The 19,062-nt window shown below is 37.5% G+C and overlaps 1 protein-coding gene across 4 annotated transcripts in view; it reads right to left on the bottom strand.

Annotated features, from left to right (window-relative positions):
- Positions 1 to 19,062, bottom strand: part of LOC114656916 (dynein axonemal heavy chain 3-like) — a 139,874-nt gene that overhangs the window by 52,449 nt on the left and 68,363 nt on the right. For all 4 annotated transcript variants that reach the window (XM_051920071.1, XM_051920068.1, XM_051920066.1 and 1 more), the window contains 9 exons: positions 15,915 to 16,073; positions 15,089 to 15,317; positions 6,994 to 7,146; positions 6,185 to 6,326; positions 5,431 to 5,629; positions 2,802 to 2,910; positions 2,401 to 2,520; positions 1,777 to 1,947; positions 1,553 to 1,690 (listed from right to left, as the gene is read on the bottom strand). In XM_051920071.1, coding sequence (XP_051776031.1) covers positions 1,553 to 1,690; positions 1,777 to 1,947; positions 2,401 to 2,520; positions 2,802 to 2,910; positions 5,431 to 5,629; positions 6,185 to 6,326; positions 6,994 to 7,146; positions 15,089 to 15,317; positions 15,915 to 16,073 — 1,420 coding nt within the window. The remainder of the gene's footprint in view (positions 1 to 1,552; positions 1,691 to 1,776; positions 1,948 to 2,400; positions 2,521 to 2,801; positions 2,911 to 5,430; positions 5,630 to 6,184; positions 6,327 to 6,993; positions 7,147 to 15,088; positions 15,318 to 15,914; positions 16,074 to 19,062) is intronic.

Raw genomic sequence — 19,062 nt, forward strand, 5'->3', positions numbered from 1 at the left:
CTTACACTAAAAAACCTGGCACTGTACATGACTGATGAAATCAAAGGTCAAGAAGAGTAAGATCAATAAATCCGTATTTTATGTAGCAAGGAGCAGAGATGACAGTTAAAGATCCAAATGAACTGCAAGCTTAAAAAGTGCACTATAAAACACAAAGTGAAGAAGTAGACTTGACATTGTAAATAGAGTGGTGTTGAATGACCAGACTAAATTTTTCCTTGACATTACAAATCTTGCTTTCTTTCTCTCTGTACCTACTCATTTTAGATTTGCAACTGATTCATGGATCAGTTATATACACTACTCCAGATTATGAATGAAATTTAAAAAACAGCATCTCCTCTTTAAAATATAGTTAACATAACACATAATCAATCTATTCAATCAATTCAATGCAGGATTTTACTGTATGTCATTCCAGGTTTCAAAAACTTTCCAGAATGGAAAACATTATTATAGATATAATATCGACAAATAATCCTATATTTCATCATATATTTAAACCTTTTAAACAAGTGTACAAAAAGAAAAAAAATTTATGACACTGACAAAATTCTTTGAATTGTAAAGGAACATTAATCCTTATATAGCAGTGCAAGACTATGTGTGCAAATCTAATAAATGTTCTTTTGTATGTGGTTCAGTGATCTTTAATGAGTGAACTGTCTATCTACAATTCAATAAAAACATTTTCTGTGGCTTACGTGCACACATAATTATCACAGTCTGTTTACCTGAACACTTCACATTTCTAATGCATTGCATCTGTAAATATTGATTGACAAGACAAGGTACACCATTAACGGAAAAAGGCAGTAAATCATTATTTTGGTGTTTGTGGATTCAGACAGATAAAGAAATGTTTTGTTTCTATCAGCAACTGAAGCCTCTTAAGAATGGTGTAGTAAATGTAAAATGAACTAGGCTGCTGAATACCACATGTTCTTGCTGCTCATAAAAAAATAGTGGTTTTGCCAAGAAAAACACTCCTTGTTAAGCACAATTTATATGGACCTATTTAGATGAAAAAAACAAAAGAACAACTCTAACTACACCGTTTATTGAATATGAGGAAAGCAATACACTTAGTCACTTAAAGAAACCACTAACAGTAGTAAAATGGTTCATTCTCGTCTGGTGGTCAATGGTTTTTCTCATATTACTATTCTCAATTAATTCTTTAAGACAGTATAAAGCCGCATCCCTCCTCTCTGCCCTGAAGAAAGTGAAGCAGACTCATATAATTCTGCATTTAAATCCTAGACTAAATTAACTTACAGGATATGTAATACTGCGGTGGGTTGGCACCCTGCCCGGGATTGGTTCCTGCCTTGTGCCCTGTGTTGGCTGGGCTTGGCTCCAGCAGACCCCCGTGACCCTGTGTTTGGATTCAGCGGGTTGGACAATGGATGGATGGATGGATATGTAATATATTGACATGAAATGCAAGCTATTTTCGTTAGATTATTTATCACTAGACTACTAGCCTAGAAATAGGCTTCTTCACACCAAGCAGTGAATCCTACTCAGCAAGACTGCACGATAGCCTCACCTGTTCAGAACAAAGTCTGTATGTAGCCACTATTTTTGTGGCTAGGTTACGAGCATCCACAAATCCCATAGCATAGAGAGTGATCTCAGCTATCAGTGCGTAATCGGGCACCATCATGGCTACTGTGCGGAACAGTACCTAAGGAACAAAAACAGAATAACAAATGAGTAAATCAGTAGGGTGAGCTTGGTTAGAGAGTATCCTAGCAAGTCTTTCAAACCAACTTTGAGGTTGTCTGGTAGCTTGGCTCTCCCTGCATATCCAGGGTTCATAGTGATGAACACAGTGCATGATGGGTCAAGAGAGATCCGCGTGCCTTCGAAAACAAATGTTTCTGCTCTCTGTGAAACTGCCCTCTGAATGGTCTGGATTTGCTGTGCCACCACAGACAGTACCTAAAAAATTGGAAAGACAATTCAGTAAGGCTATATCTATTTGTTTCTATTCCTTTATGCCACATGTTAGACAGTATTTAAAACACAAAATATATAAGACAGGCATAAATTAACTAAATTAATATAGCACTGCTATAAAAGTGAGCTGATAGTATTGAGAACAGCTGAACAGCCCATTGACATCAACACACCAAGAGACTAGAACAAACAAAAACAGTAATAATCTGCTTCTGTTTTCCTGGATATTGTTGCCAGTTCCTCTGCCAGTCTTTCTGAAAGGGCAATGAGTTACCAAACAGTTAAATTATTGATGACATTGTTACCTTCAAACAAAGCTGATGTATTTCAGCATCAATCACACCAGAAAGAGGGAAAATAATTACAGACACAGAACAAAAATTGATATATCTATAAATTCAGCTGGGCAGGGCAAAACCTATCAAGCCTGCTTACCTCAAGCTCAATTCGGTTGAACTCATCAAAGCAAGCCCAGGCTCCTGATTGTGCCAGGCCTTTAAAGAATTTACCCATAGCCTTGTAGTCAAGTCCATCAGAGCAATTGAAAACAACACACTGACAATACAAAAGAAAAGAAGAACAAAGTACACTTGGTTCAGTAGTGGACTTTATTAATTCGTTTACCTTACCCCATCATGTACACCCTTCCATGCCCCCCAAGGCCAAGACTGTTCTTGGTATCAGTTCAACCAAAACCTAACAGCACATCAGTCATATTACAGCTGTAGACCACATTACATTTGCAACAACTCAGAATTTGAAACCACTTCATCTGAAACAGAAAGAAATAGCTAAGAAGCTGTAGGATATTCAGATAATATTAGACCCTACTGTACCTGTTTAGCAACAGCTTTCGCCAGATCCTTACATGTCTCAGTTTTTCCTGTGCCTGCAGGTCCTTCAGGAGCCCCACCAAGGTTCAACTGCAGAGCACCCATCAGTGTCCTGAAAAACAATGAGGTTTTAGTCATTGTCTTCTCACAGTTTCTGAATGGTGCCTTCATTAATGACCACTCGTTAAAAACAGAACTGCCTAATTCAGTGAAACCTACCCACAAAAGGAATCAGTGGTTTCCAAGTTCAAATTTACCATCAGGGTGATTTGCGTATATGCCCAGTGGCCTGTGATGGCATACAACGATAGGGTATCTATGCACTGAAATGATCAAGAGGAGATTGCTCAATGAAAAGTTTGATCATCGGCATGTCGGAATTATCTCCCTCACAAAGAAGCAATCAAATCTTGTGCCAAAATCAAAAGTGAAAAATACAACACAATGCATATTAAATGCCCCAGTGTCCAATTACTGCATTGTTAAAAGTATGACTGACTCTCTGTTAAGGAGCTAAGCCACACAGGGACCAGTTGGTGTCTTAATATGGCCTTGATGGTCTATTTCCTTTCTACCATGATAACCTCTAGCCAGTCTTTAGAACTGTGGCCCCTAATCTTCATAACGACTGTGACAAAATCTCCACCATGTAGCCATAACCTGGCTACAATCATTTCAGAACATTGGCCCTGCTTTTCCTGCCAGCAGCTTAAACTATCCTCATGTGCATTGGTCCTCATTAAATGAGTACATCTTCAAGTCAATCTTCCACTCTGATGAAGAGCAGGAATATGATGAGACTGGTATCAGGAGAGTGTCACCACACAAATTATGTACTGTGGTATAGTAGTGATTCAGTGTAGAAGTTTTCTGTACTTTAATGAACAAATTATTCAATAATAAAATTGCTCAGTGGAGAAATTAAAACATTTACACTTTACAAAAGACAGGGGAGTCAATCACTATGCTCAATCAGACATTGCACTCAGATTATTAAAAGGACCATAATATATTGGGTTATATAGTACTGAGGCTGTGTGGAGTATAAGGCTTAACATATAAAACAAACTTGTGAATCCCTTGAAGAATGATCTGTGTCATGCTGGTCTCCATACTGTATTATATACATGTATAATGTGTACAGTATGCATGTATTATTTATGCATTATATGTACAAAATATAGGGAAGTGTCACTGAAAACAGTCCTGGAATATAGAATAGAAGATATGAGGAAAGGATGAAGAAGCTGAACATTTTAAGCTGATGCAGATATTGATGGGTGACCAGATCCAAGTGCTTAAAATTATGAAGGGAGAAAGTGGGGATGTCTCAATGTTATTTGATGGTAAGTTTTCCATCAAGCACATACTGGTAAAGACAGAAGCTAGTAAAGGGTTAATTACACAAAGAGAGCTATACACAAATGGGACAAGTTACTGAGCAGGTTTTTAATTTTTGACTTTTGTCTTGATAAGCTATTGGGTACATTACATGAATAAGTCTTTATATGAAAAGATCGTCTACTACCATTGCTTCAACAGGGCTCACCAGAGACTGGCCTATGATTTATCTATTAGATGACATTCAAATGCTTGACAAATGGAGAGTCAGTTCCAAAGCATTGTCACAAAATTGACTTCCAAAAGTTGGATTGAAAAGATAATGGCAAGCAGTTACATACAGGCAAGGAAGCTGCCAATAAAGTACATCCATCCATTTTCCAACCCGCTGAATCCGAACACAGGGTCACGGGGGTCTGCTGGAGCCAATCCCAGCCAACACAGGGCACAAGGCAGGGAACCAATCCCGGGCAGGGTGCCAACCCACCGCAGCAATAAAGTACATCCATCCATTTTTTCTATTTTTCTAACAAACGCTTTTAAAGGCACAAAGAAAACTAGAGTCTGTACCAGCAGCATCATTCGAAAGGTAGGAACAACTTATTGATGAGATGGCAGTCTATTGCAGGTGACACACACCCGTGTCAGGGCCTGAACAACTTTAGTAGGGGGACATTGGGTTTTCACGTGGGGCAGAGGATGTGTTATTTCAATGCAAATAAAGCAATATTTCAAGATTACAACAAATATGCCTGACAGTATATTTGCAACAGAATAAAGCACACACACAAGTCCAATGGCAAGTCATGGGTGTGCTTGTCAAACACACATAAGGTTACATCAATAAGCGCACAAGCTGATGCATATACTGGAGAGAAACCAACAAATAGAACTGAATGCATCAACAACTAATCAGCCTCATACATAAGAAATCATAATGCTGCAGACCTCCATTGGCAGGTAGGGCAGCCTCCTAATAACAGCTCTGCAATAAGAATTATTAAGCACGTGAGTCGTCATTTATCTGATTTGGCTACGTTTCCCTACTTTGTCAAAGGTGATGTCTTTTGCCAGTTTCTCTGAAATGTTGAGTATGCATGGGTCAGAGTTTTTGTAAATATGCACTAGTTCCCCCATCAAGTTTCTTTTATAAATCCTGACATTTGCATTGGAAGTAGTGTATGCACATTTCAAGCCTCTTTTTGTGTGTATGCAAGCTTTATAAATGAAGGTCCTGGTTCAGTCTAACCAAAGCAAAAATATTTAACTTTCAGACAAAACCAAAACTAACCTGTAGCAGCGGTCAGTGAGGGGTGTAATGACCAGACGTCCAGTGTTTCCCAGGTACTCATAGCCATAGGTCAGTGCCATTGTGACCATCCTAACCAGTGCTCTGTCCTCCTCCCAGTAATATCTTAATTGTGCCACCCAGTGGAAGTCCGAAATATTGCAGACCTGCAGTTCATCTAGCTGTACAACCACATCTCGAGCTGTAATAATGAGACAGACCAGACTTTAAACTCCAAAAACAGATGTTTCAGGTTTACTCTGTAATGCTCACAGTCTACCCAAGTGGACATTAAGAAGTAAAAGCAACAGAGAATAAGTTAATCAAGGCTGAGTGAAGATTAGCATCTTAGTGGCTAAGAAATTTAACTGTAATCCAAAAGCTGGCCAGTTAAATCCCATTACTTCTTTATGACACTGAGTAGGTCATTTAAGTTGACACTGTACTGTAGATAGATAGATAGATAGATAGATAGATAGATAGATAGATAGATAGATAGATAGATAGATAGATAGATAGATAGATAGATAGATAGATAGATAGATAGATAGATAGATAGATAGATAGATAGATACTTTATTAATCCCAAGGGGAAATTCACATACTCCAGCAGCAGCATACTGATAAAGAACAATATTAAATTAAAGAGTGATAACAATGTAGGTATACAGACAGACAGAAACATTTAAGCAGTTATATTATGCACTTTTATTAGTAAGCAAATTTCAATAAAATCAGTAACTATGTGGACTCATACCATGTACATCAATGGTAATTAGCGCACTGAGGGTTAGGCGCTCCATCTTGGTCAACTTGCCACGTACAAGCATGACAATATCATCCATCTGCTTGGTGATTTTCTCTAGGTAGCATTGTAAGCCACTTTCCAAAGCCATGGCCTGGAGAACAACCAAAATGACAGTGAAGCAAAGAGGAATGAAAGAGGTCTGACAGCACGTCCAAAAACTAAACAGGGGAAATATGAGAGTGACATAAAGGGTAAGGGCAATGAACAAGAGGTAAAAAGGAGGAATATGACAAAGTGGCAACAAATAACAAGATAAAATGCTAGAAAATAACAAAGGTAAATGACAGAAACAATCAACAATGAAGAAAAGAGGCATGCTCAGTATGCATACATCATGGAGAACAGATTGTATACTGTGCAATTTACACTCTTAAAAGAAAAATATTGATAAACACAATTAAAAATGAGTTGGTAACAAAAGACTTACTATACTGACATGTCAGAAATGTTTGAATTTTAGTTTGAAACTGAGATGAAATAACCAAGGGAGTGTGTCAAAGAACCCAATATTATTAAGTTGTCTTGATGTGAGTACAATGAATGTAGAGTGTCTGTTACATGACACTTACTAGAGTAGTAATACATCAAAAGTCATATTATTTCTTATGAAAAACTCTGAGAACCACTGAGAGATGTTTAAAGAAAAGGCAGAAAAGCTTGCCAATTGTCAGAATGTTCACAAGTTAAGCAATGATACATGCAGACATGCATACAGATGTATAGAGGCTGAAAAGGATCTGACATTGATGACTGCATACCTGTGACACTTCCATGGTCCAGTAGATAGCACTTGTGGCAAGTACAACTTGACCCGGCCATTGCAACACCCAGTTTTGGCGTAGGGTTTCTGGGTAAGCAGTAATGGACTTCATCATCACTAGCTGGAGTGACTCCTTCATTAGCTTCTCAACCTATTTGAAGCAGTTCAGGTTTAGCTAAAAACAGCATGTGATTTACGGCTGTGATGTTAGGGTACATGTTAGTAATAAGTCAAAAGCATTCAGGTAGTAGGTACACTTTTGTCATAGAAAGCAATGCTGAGATCAATAAGCCCAACCCCACAGTGTGCCCACAGGTAAGAGAACTAACTTTTGGAATCACAAGATTGGCACCACTCCAAGCCCTGCCAGAGCACTTCTACAGATGAGGATTTAGGGGACCAGACATTGCTGTCTAATTTGAACCTGTAGCTGGCTCCTTCAACACATACAGTATAGTTTGACATCCAAAAGGATAGGAAATAGGAGATAGGAAAAAAAGGAGTAAAAGCCATAAGTCCTCCTGATTATGTCATTTAGGACTTATACATTATATATGGTCTGTAGGTATGACAAATGTAAAGATTTAATTTAGCGTACAACCATATTGGGTTAAAAAAATCTCTGAAACAAGCTTGCCAGAATGGTCTGGCTTCATATCAGTGTAGTGGCTTCATCTCAAAAGATTCAGTCTGTTTTCAGTCTGATGAACAACAAACAAGTAAACAAGCGAACCTCCCACTGCTGGTACTAATTATCAGGCAGGAAATCAGTGATCTTAAGAAAATTTAATTATCACAAAACACTGAGGGTAATTAAAGGATTGCTAATTACTGGAGGAGTAGACAGCAGCTAGTACAGGAAACTGTGAGTAAATGGGCTGTCATTTACATTAATTATTTAAATAAAGCAAAAAAAAAAAAAAATATATATATATATATATATACTGTATATATATACATGCATGACATCTAAATATCAAGTTGTTTCATCACAAAAGGAACTATCCTCAATTTAGGATGCTAAAACAGGTTCAATATAATAATATATCAATATGATAAACAAGTCTTGAACTTTCATTTTGATGGATCAGATCTCTTGCCTAAAATAGTTTTTTTTTTAATACAATGTTCTTTATTCCCTGAGTAAAGAACTAAATAACATAGTTCCAACGTAGTGGTCAACTGTAACATTACAAGAAGTGCCTATCAATTCAGCCAATGAGAAAACTGGGCCATAGGGTCCTTAAGAAGGGCAGTGAAAGGACAGGATAGTACTAGATGGTAGACTTTGCAGTAATACGTTACATTTGGTTAGATGTCCATGAGCCACAAAGGCTGTGGTGATTAATTTAGTATGAAGAGGTTGATTATGGCTATGTTATTTAGACATATTAAAAGAAGTAGGCAAAGGATCTACAAGAGCTAATTAGAAAGTTTATCTTGTTTCAATAGTGCAGAATTAAAATTTAGGTTCCAACTCCAGAAGTAAGTTGTGACCACATATTTTCATGCTACACATATAAGCAGAAACATAGAGTGGAAATCAGCAATGATGGCTTCCAAGTGTTGTTTGGCATGGTGGCAGAGTAGGCTGGCTACATATACAATACTTCCTACTGAAGAAATATGTCCACCTCTCAACTCTGCTGTCCCCTGTCATCAGATAGGGTTAAGTGATTACAGCAGAGAGGAGGTGAAGTGTCTAAAACCACTGCAATAAAAAGATAGGTTTCTAAAGACTAGGAATTTATTATAATAGACCCTAAGCCCCATCCTATATTTTGGAGGAGGAATCAGTCAACTGTAAATTCAAAATGGAAAAGATGGAGAAACACATTTGTCATAAATACTGCACTTATTCTGAGATCAAAATTTCAGATGTGTCAACCCAGAAGAGACTAAAATTGGGGGACAGAGTATTAGCTGCTGCAGGGTCACCTCTAAATTATGTAAAGGAAAATCAATTACTGTAGACTGAAATACTGTTGAATTCTCTGAAGAATAAAGAATTTAGACCAGAATAACTTCCAAATAGTTACTCCTGTGTACATTCTACTTGAACTATATAAGAATTGTACATTGCAATCTAACATTGAATCAGGAAACAATGTGCATTTTTAAGAACATGCTACAGAAAGGACTGTACTTTACATGTACTTGGACCTTCTCCCACATGGTATCATCCTGTGGCAGTTACTTTAAGTAGCAAGCATTATGTATAAAATGAAGAACTGTTTTTATTTTTTTAACAAGTAGAACCATTTCATCAATGCATTCTGTAAAATTACTACATGCATACAGCATGCTATGTTCACGGCTCAGAACCCCTTTCAAAAATGTCTCTGCAACTCTCATTTTCAATGAATAGTGCCACACTGAATCTTCCAAAAATCCCATATTGATTATTAAATCATCATTTGTCTGGAAAAGCTCAAAGAAACATGTTATTTCCTGTCTTGAAATACAGATCCTTTATTTTTTGAGGGAGTGATACTCTTTATCATGTGATGTCTCTATAAATGTAAAAATTTGAGATTAACAAGACCAGATACTACAAAGATAAGTATAATGAAGATGAAAGTAGTCAGCTAGAAAGACCTATAAAAAACTATATGTGAGCAACATAGAGGAAAGGGAAAATTCTCTCATCAGGATATGGTCATGTCTTTTAATAAATACACAACTACGACAAGCTAGTTTGTTCTTACCAAAGGCACAATAGAGACTTGAAGTGACCCATTACTGCTGATCTCTTACAAGCACGCATGGGCCAGACCAATGGTTTATCAAAGAAGAACTTTAGATGAGATTTCTTGCTTTGAGAGGTTTTCTTAAAGAGGCTAATGCACCCCTAATTAGTATGGCTAAGTGCAGATAACAACCTAAAACCTTCAGCACATCACTTTTTCTTTATTGTAAGCATCCATTAACCGTTCAGGGCTGTAAGAAACCAGAGTCTGTTCCGACATCAATGGATCCAAGGTAGGGAAAGAGTGCTTGAAAATTGCCCGTTCATTTCAAGCACACTCACCCATACAGAAGACAGCACCAGTCACCAGTTTACCTAAAATGTGCTTATTTGAGAAGTGTAAGGAAAAATGGAGTCACTGAAGAAAAACCTATGCATGCAAGGAAGATTGTGCAGACGCAAATTAGATGAAATAGTTCTTGGCATGAGCTCTATGAAGAGACAGTAATAGAGGCACAAGCGTGTATCATTGCTCCTGTCTTTATCTTGTCTGTGAATTTTCAAACTAAAACTGCTTTTACATTCACCATTCCCCTTGCTATGTGACAGATAACAGTTGACAACTTACAAAGTAATTATTGACTGAGAAAAATATCTTAAAGAACAAAGAGAAACAAAACTATTACACAAGTTGGCCTTTTAGGGTATCATCAACTGATAAATAATTATAATTAATAAAGTATCTATCTATCTATCTATCTATCTATCTATCTATCTATCTATCTATCTATCTATCTATCTATCTATCTATCTATCTATCTATCTATCTATCTATCTATCTATTTGAAAGTTGGAGCATTTTCAATTTGTTAGCTACTTTAAAGAGTCGGTTACCACATTTTTGTTTATCCAATATTTTTCTAACAGTGAGTCACAATCAAAAAGAACAACAATGATAGAATGTAATTACCGTACATATGCTAGTAGACTACATCAAATGCATGCTATTTAACAGCACTTCACAGTTTCACGTGAAGTAGTTCAAAATGCAGCCCAAATTGGTTTGTGTTGACTCAAAAGCTTTAATAGACAATGGAGGCCAATTCAAGTGGTTTAAAAAGGGCATTGATTGATGTCTTATTGTTAGTGTTGGTTGTGTAGGGTCAGTGACCATGTGTAGATCATATTTCTTAAGTATGATATTTTTTAAAGAAGTACCCGATGTTGAATTGAAGTCTCAAGGTAAAACTGTTGGCAGCTTCAGAATATGACGTAGAGCAAATTATTATAAATCATTATTAAGTGCTGAATATGCAGCCATGAGGTTGTTTTTAGTATAAGGTAAATACTGAGATCAAACAGTATTTGTTCACTCTGTTTTTACAGAGTGACGCGTATATACAGTAACTAGCCAACCCGCGCATAATTATTTATTGATGTGTGAAGACTTCCTGAAAGACACAGTTGTCCAAATGGGGTGGGTTTGAGGATACAACTGTGAGTGAATGAAAAGATGGAACTCTGGAGAGAGCAACATACAATTGTCCGTGACTGAAAACTGGCTCTGTCTTGCGTCTTGCCTGCCATGGTCGGCCGCCTTAGTGAATTATATATATAGATAGAAGAGTATACCATAGAATGCACAGCGTAATAGTAAACTAAATGTAAAAACATTGAATAACACTGAGAAAACCTTGAACAACAGAGAAAACTTAACACTGCAAGAGTTCGTGCTATTGCGATACGAACCGCTCGGTAAAAACACTTTTTTAATGTGTTTTAAGCACAGGGAAAAAAATGAATATTTGAAAAATCCGTAATTTAATAAACCACCAAGAAAAGTAACATTGCAACAATGCACGCTACAAACCGATCGCTGTAAACAGAAGTGAAAACAAAATCAGGCCCGGTGCATTCTTTAACTGCCTTCTCTGCCTTATGCATCCAGCTCTCTCTCTCGCGCGCGCCTGTGTGTGTGTGTCTCTCTCGCGCGCCTGTGTGTGTGTATGTCTCTCACGCGCCTGTGTGTGTGTGTGTCTCTCTCTCGCACACCTGTGTGTGTCTCTCTCGCGCACCTGTATGTTTGTGTGTGTCTCTCTTGCGCGCCTGTGTGTGTGTGTCTCTCTCTGCCTGTCTCTCTCTCGCACGCCTGTGTGTGTGTCTCTCTCTGCCTGCCCATGGTCAGCTGCTTGGGCTGCCTTAGTGAATTATGGGCGTGGCTCTGTCTTGCGTCTTGCCTGCCATAGGTGTGACTGTGTCGTGCGTACCCCATGGTTGGCTGCTTAGTGAATTGTTGGTGGGCGGGGCTCGGTGAATTGGTGGGCGGGGCTCTGTCTTGCATCTTGCCTGCCCATGGTCAGCTGCTTTAGTGAATTATATATATAGATTCCTTTCCTCTTACATTAGTTTCGAGATACATGACATTTGCTTTTTTTTAACTTACCTCAAACAGCAGGAAAAGTGAGCTGGCAAAGCAGAGTTGTGGCTTGTACATGCCTCTAGCTACATTTGACTAACTTGTATTCGAGATCCGTTTTGCCATTAGGAGTGGCTGTCGGATAAGTAAAAGAGGAAAATATGCAAAATGTGCAAGTTGGAGTGAGAACTCTCAAGGTAAACTTGAAACAGTAAACTTATCCATAATTAAAGTTGCATAGAATTTTTCTGTGTTAAGATAGAGAAGTCTACAAATTCGCCAATGCTATTAAATGGGAGGTTTTGAAATTTCAAAACGTTGTACAGCACGCTCTATTCCAGTTGTCTCAGCGAAAATTAAATGTTTCTGACAAATTTTCTTGAAGAATAGGTGTACCAAATTTCAACAAAATTCGTCCACCAAGAGCTGAGTCGTTTCTTGCGGACAGACAAACAGACATGTCAAAGGCAGTAGATGCTTTTCGCATTATATGCAAAATTGCCTAAAAAAAGGTCTCTGTATAAGTGTGCTTTTTATTTATCTCATAATTAACAGTTTATGATTGATCGCCCATACTTGAACACTGTAAAAGCATAAATATATCCCCAGAATGTCACTTAAAAAGAAAGATACTTGTGTCTTTTGTGTGGCCCCCCACTTCCACCATGTCAATTCACAAGGCTCTATGAAGATCTTAAGAAGACAAACTGAGAAATGTTAGGTTGTTATTGTCTTTTTTTTGTTATAACAATATTTTCAGGAGCAGGCACACAGTTTTCTCAATGACACACTATTTCTTATCCACAACTAAAGTGTTATGGGATATTGCTTGGGTCCAATAACTTACACCAACTGTTTACTCAGCAGCTATCTAGAGTACAAGTGGTCTAGAAGAAAAATTGAACAAAGAGTGAAACACAGAGGCAGAAGGCAGTAAAAGAGCTTTATTGAGGAAAAAGAAGAAAACAGCAGGAGGAAGAAATTAATTCACAGGCAATGTGGCCTAGTGGTTAAGAAACTGGACAGTAAAGCACATGACTGCCAGTTAAATTCATACCAAAAACTCTAGGTAGGATTCTGAGTGAATCACTTTACCTGGTAATCCCCTACTTATTGTTAGATAGAAACAGTCATACTTTGCAGTTGCAACTTCATGAGGTATTTGGATGTAAATGTTTCAGTGAATAAATAAAATGGCACAGTGGTAGCACTGTTGCCCTGCAGTTACAAAACCTAGGTGCATGTCTGGGATCCTCCCTGCATGGAGTTTGCATGTTCTCCCTTTGTCTGCGTGGGTTTCCTCCCACAGTCAAAAGACATGCAGGTTAGGTGGACTGGCATTGCTAGATTTGCCCTATTTTGTGTGTGGTGTGTGCATGTATGTAAGTGTGTTCATTCTTCAATGGAATAGCACTTTGTCCAGAGATTGACCCTGCTTTGCACCATATGCTTGCTGGGATAGGATCCAGCTCCCCGCATCCCTGCTCAGGATTAAGATGGTTTAGAAAATGGTACGATATGGTATACAAAAAGATACAAATGTCCATACACATAAAAGCTCAAATTACATACGGCTTCCCAGATACATTATACACCACTTACTGGTAGATGTATGAGCACATACACAGAGATGATCTCTAAGTTCGTAAATGAGAGTACACGATTCACACTCATGCAAGTACCGGTATACGCAATCTTACAAATGGAAATTTTCATGCATGTAGATGAGCACACACAAGATCATATGTAAAAAGACATTTCCACTCGAAAATTCACATGAATATACAGATTTTGTTCTCAGTTATTATGCATTTTATGACACAATATAAAAGTTGAATCATATTTAAGAATGTGTCTCACCTCAAAGGATGCACAGTGAGGAGGAAAAACATTTTTGGGCTGCTGGCTGACTTGGGCAAATCTAGCAAATGCCTGTTAAATGATGATGATGATGATGCAACAGTAATTATCATCAGTACCCTATGCATATACAGGAAAAAGTATATGTAGTACGTACAGTACAAAGATAAACATACCAATAACCTTACATGAAGACATGCTCACTGTTACACTAGATGTGTGATCTATTTATTTCATTTTTTTTTCTTTTTAGTTTCTCTTTCTCTAGTAGTTTGCCTTTTAGATGAAATTAAGTTATTGGCACATATTCTCATCATTCTTACTCTGCCTTATTCCATTTGACATTTGTTGCCATTGATTAAGTAACTCACCTGGTGAATATACAAATGTTAGCAGCTCTTCTCCCAAGGCACTTCCTGCTATTGCAAGTCTCCTACTTTTTCATAGTAAGCATGAAAAATAAGCATTTTCTAAACCAGCACGCTTGGCACTGAAGTATTTAAATCCATACACTAGACCCGCATCTCCCAGCATGATCATTGACACTCTGATGATCTTTCACTGCCTGTTTAACAGCTTCCATCCCTACATGAACCTATGTAGTCATCACGTAGGAATAAAAAGCCATAAGACAAGCTAGAAAAGTGAGCTCATCTCCTACAACCTTTTCTCCATTTTTCCTAGGACAGATAAATTGTAGTATGCGTGTATGCTTGTCTCTGTCAATGTGAATATGCACGTTAGCCTTTTTACGTGAGTGTCTGCATATGGTGGTACATGAGAGTGGGTTAGTGTATATCAAAGAAGGTCAGAATGTACTAGAATCGTATGAGGGTGTGTGTATGAAATTGTTTGAATGCATAGATGAATGAGTTGCACACTAATCCTCCAATGTCATACCAAAGGTAGAAATGTAATAGATAGAGAAAGGGAGGAAGAACTTTGAATTTGAAAAAGAGAGACAGTAATGTAGTTGCTCCACAAACCACAATATAAGAATCTGAGGTTTCCAATTGGGGAAGAATTTGCAACTTCACTTGGTATAGAAAGATGTCTTTCTCAAAGTTATACTGATCCTGGAGAGTTAACCACAATACATCTTGTATGATGGAGTTCAGAGGTGCTAACCTGTAGAAGCCAGCGCTCCACAAGACCATTAGCTTGTGCAGGGACAATCCTGCGCACTAGTTCAACGCGCTCCCCTTCTGCAGATTCAATATGAGTGACTTCACTGCCCCCACTAAATGTTAGCCGGGCAATTCCTTCAAAGCACTTTTTTAGGTGGGGCTGGACGCGTAGGGGATCTCGTGTCTCTGACAGGATCTCCAGCAGCTCATCATTGGATAGGAAGAAGAACCTGGACAAATATATCAAAATATGCCTTTACTTACAGTGCAAACCAGCAGTGTTTCAAACTACAGTTCTTCACCAAGATCTGATGGATCAAGCACATTTTGAGGCAATAATGTCAAATCACAGACAATTGATTTACCAAAGTGCTCAATCTCATTTAGAGGGCTCAGCAGCAAAGTCAGCCATGTACAGCACAGTGTAGCCAAATCAATTCATTAAGCAGGCAGTAGAGACCAAGGAAGTGAGTTTCTTTGCAGAACTTGTCAGATTTTCACTCAGTCTAGCAGGTTCTTTCTTGCTTTGTTTTTAAGCAGTGGAATGATAATGTAGCTATTGTTGAAATTAAGGAGCAGGTTCAAAACTGAGCAGTGAAAATAAGCATCTACTTTGTTGAGCAGGGTTGTCAAAACCTGATTTAAATCTAAGCAAGGAGTAAATGAAGCAGTTTAAAAATTAACTTTCCAATTTCAAATAATTAATATGGACACATTTAAATTTGACATCATAAAAACCTGCTCTGGCATTGTTACCAACAGTAAAACATTCTACTATGCTCACCACCTAGCTGCTTACTCCATAGGCCTAATATTTGCTTACGTACCTCGGAAAAGAGAGGCGCTTCATCTCTAAGTAGTCATTAAGGCCTCTCTGAATGTTATCTAGCATCGCCTCAGCTTCTTTCAGCCTTTCAAGAATTGGAAACTGGGAAATAACCTGCATTGCCACAGCAACTTCCTCTGAATCCTTCATGATCTGCCTCCTGCAAAGGAAACACAAAAGCGAAAGATGAGCTTCATTACATGCTAAATGTCACTAGAAGAGCTTCTCAGCAGAAGATGCACAGATGTCTAGCTAACTACCTGGTTAAACTTTCAAAAACACATGAATACATTCTGGTTTAACTCCACTAAAACTAAAGCCTTCTGAAGTTAGAGCCTTACTTTCAATGAATCATGGAGTAAAGGTCAGACTCCATCATAAAGCAGATGGACAAGGTTGGTCTTAGTCAAAAGTAAAAAGAGAATGATCAGTCATGCAGGACAGCTCATTAGGGAAAAATCTGCGGAAAGATTGGATCAGCTGCAGAATCATCCACAAGTACGGTACTTATCCTGAAAAATAGCAAAGTGCAACTAATATAAACATTGCTTATGAAGCAGATCTGGACTCACTTTCAGTTAAACTAAACAGAAGTGGTAAGCCTGTGGGACCAGTAAATCAAATCTGTTTATATTGGCCCAAATATAGTATATTTAGATTAAGGTAACAATTCTCCACAAGGATCTCTGGATCCTGAAACTTTAATAAATAGGATTGTATCTGTTTCATATTTCAACATTTTGAAGTTTACCAACTGGGAAAATAATCCTGTCTGAAGTCTGATCTTGGTAGGTTTTAATACTATACCATGTTCGTTCTGAGAGGCAGATGCTTTCCTCAGTGTTCGCTAGCTTTAACCCCAGGAAATGTATTCTGAGCAATTTCAGTAATATATAGTTTACATTTGTGGATATTAGATCCTATCATTAGAACAATTTTGAGAAGAGGCTATTCAGCTCAAAAAGCTTGTTAATCCTATTTACTTCATTTCACAAACATTTCATTACATCAAGGTTTTGAAGGTCCCCAAAATATCACAGCCTACCACACTACTTGGTAAAAAAACTCCCATGCCTCTGTATGAAGAAAAACTTTCAAACATTTGTGAGAAATCTACTGTTAACAAGTTTCCATCTGTGTTCTCATTGAAAAATGTATTTTCAAGTAACAGATGAGATCCATCATAATACAATTCCCTTCATAATTAAAACAGTTCAATCACATCAATTCTTAATTTCCTTTAAGTTAAACTAAAAAGTTAATCTCTCTCATTCCTAGCCTTGAAGTCCAGAAATCAGTTTAATCACTTTTCTCTTGACTTTCTCTAGTGCTGGTTTGTCTTTTTTCTTGCAACACAGTACTCCAGATGAAGCTTCATTAATGCATTATATATTTTAAATATAACCTGTCTTGATTTGAATTCAAGCATCATGCTATATAACCTACCAGCACTGTCTAGATGTAGAAAGTAAAAAAACAACTGTGACTCCTCAGTCTTTCTCATAAGGTATACTTTCAAATTTCAAACCTAATATTGTATATTCAAATCTAACACTTTTACTTCCCAAATTTAATAAATATATTTACTTGTAATAAATTTTAGAGGTGAGGTTTTTGAGGTTATCCATTGGGTCTCCTCATTCCTGCCTATCACCTCAGAATTATTAGAGTTATTGTTTAGTTCTTTGAGGTCCTCAAAAAAGATAGGACACCTCAAACTCTGGGGTTGTTGCTCCTATCTCTTCTTCTCCTCCCACACCAATTTCGGGGTGCATGCTATCTCTCTTAAAGACACGTGGGCTAGATCCACCAATTCTCAAGCGCAGCACAAGGTAACTACCTCCTCTTCTTCTCAAGTTCAGTAACTATGAGTTCAATATTTTGCATTAGCTTGCATTTCATATATATTGAGGCAACCTGGAAGTAGGCCTCATTAAATCAAAAACAAATAAAAAATTGGACTATAAATTTCTTACCTTGTTTTGCATTATAATTTTAAATGTGATGCAGTAGGCAGTTAATAGCTACTGAACCTCATTAAGTGTCTGTATTTGCTGTTAAAGATGTATTCACATGCCTTCTTCTTGCTGCTTTGCACTTCCTTTAAGCTGCCTACTGAATGTGTCTTTATGTGTACTGTACTGTGGTTGAGATTCTACTATTTCTTTATTTTTTTATGAATAAATTCATTTTGAGGACTTTCCTTGCCCCTTCTGGGATTTGTAGCATATAGAATTCATTTTATCATTGGTTTTGGGCCTTGTTATCATTTAGACTATTTTCTAACTGTTTTTCATGACCACACTTTGCACTTCAACAATCACACATGATTGACTACTTCAGTATTCTTTGGTGGATGAAACTCTGTTAAAAGGAATTCTAGCGTTGGTTACTTTCAAAGACATTGTTGTTAGATTTCACTTCAGTTTTGACCATTGTTTTGTTCTTGGCTTCTCTTTTGTTCTCTTCTCTATTCTTCACATCTCTTTTGCCCTTCCAATCTAAGTTCTTTTAGTATTTGTGCTTATCCCAGTTTAGAACATTATTGCTTCTGACAATTCTCTTATCCAATCCTTTAGGTATTCATCTCCCAGTCATTCCTATTTTAAGCACCTAAAATCATTGGGAGTTTGACCACAACAACTGCCTTAACAATACCAATAGATATACTCCTCCCTTTCTTTTGAATCTGCTCTTTATAAACATTTTTTATTCTAGAGTGAGGACTCAAGGGCTTGCGCATGGTATAACTGGCCTATCTAAGAGATCTCTTCCATCCTTTAACTATTTCCTCTTTGATAACTTATTTATTAATTTAGCTTTAACCATTAATTTCTAACAGTGGCAGGCTTCAGCAGTCTGCATATTTATCTAGATATTTCTGACCCTGTCATATCTAAATATTAAACAGGCATTTCTCTAAAACATCCAATCTTGTTAAGCTTCATTAGTCTAATCAAGTATAGTTCTAGAGGTCTGATACTTTCAGTAGCCGGTATGTTTCTCAGAAGTGTCATATTCCAACAAGTTTTGTCTGTTCACATTTACATTTTATTTTTCTATCCTCTGTGAGGTGGCACTTAATACATGTTAGTTTCCTTCATGCTGACAAGAGGAAGTTGACCAAGTTGAATTTCACAATCAAATGT

Source organism: Erpetoichthys calabaricus, chromosome 1 (genome assembly GCF_900747795.2).
Source record: "Erpetoichthys calabaricus chromosome 1, fErpCal1.3, whole genome shotgun sequence".
In the NCBI taxonomy this organism is placed as follows: domain Eukaryota; kingdom Metazoa; phylum Chordata; class Cladistia; order Polypteriformes; family Polypteridae; genus Erpetoichthys; species Erpetoichthys calabaricus.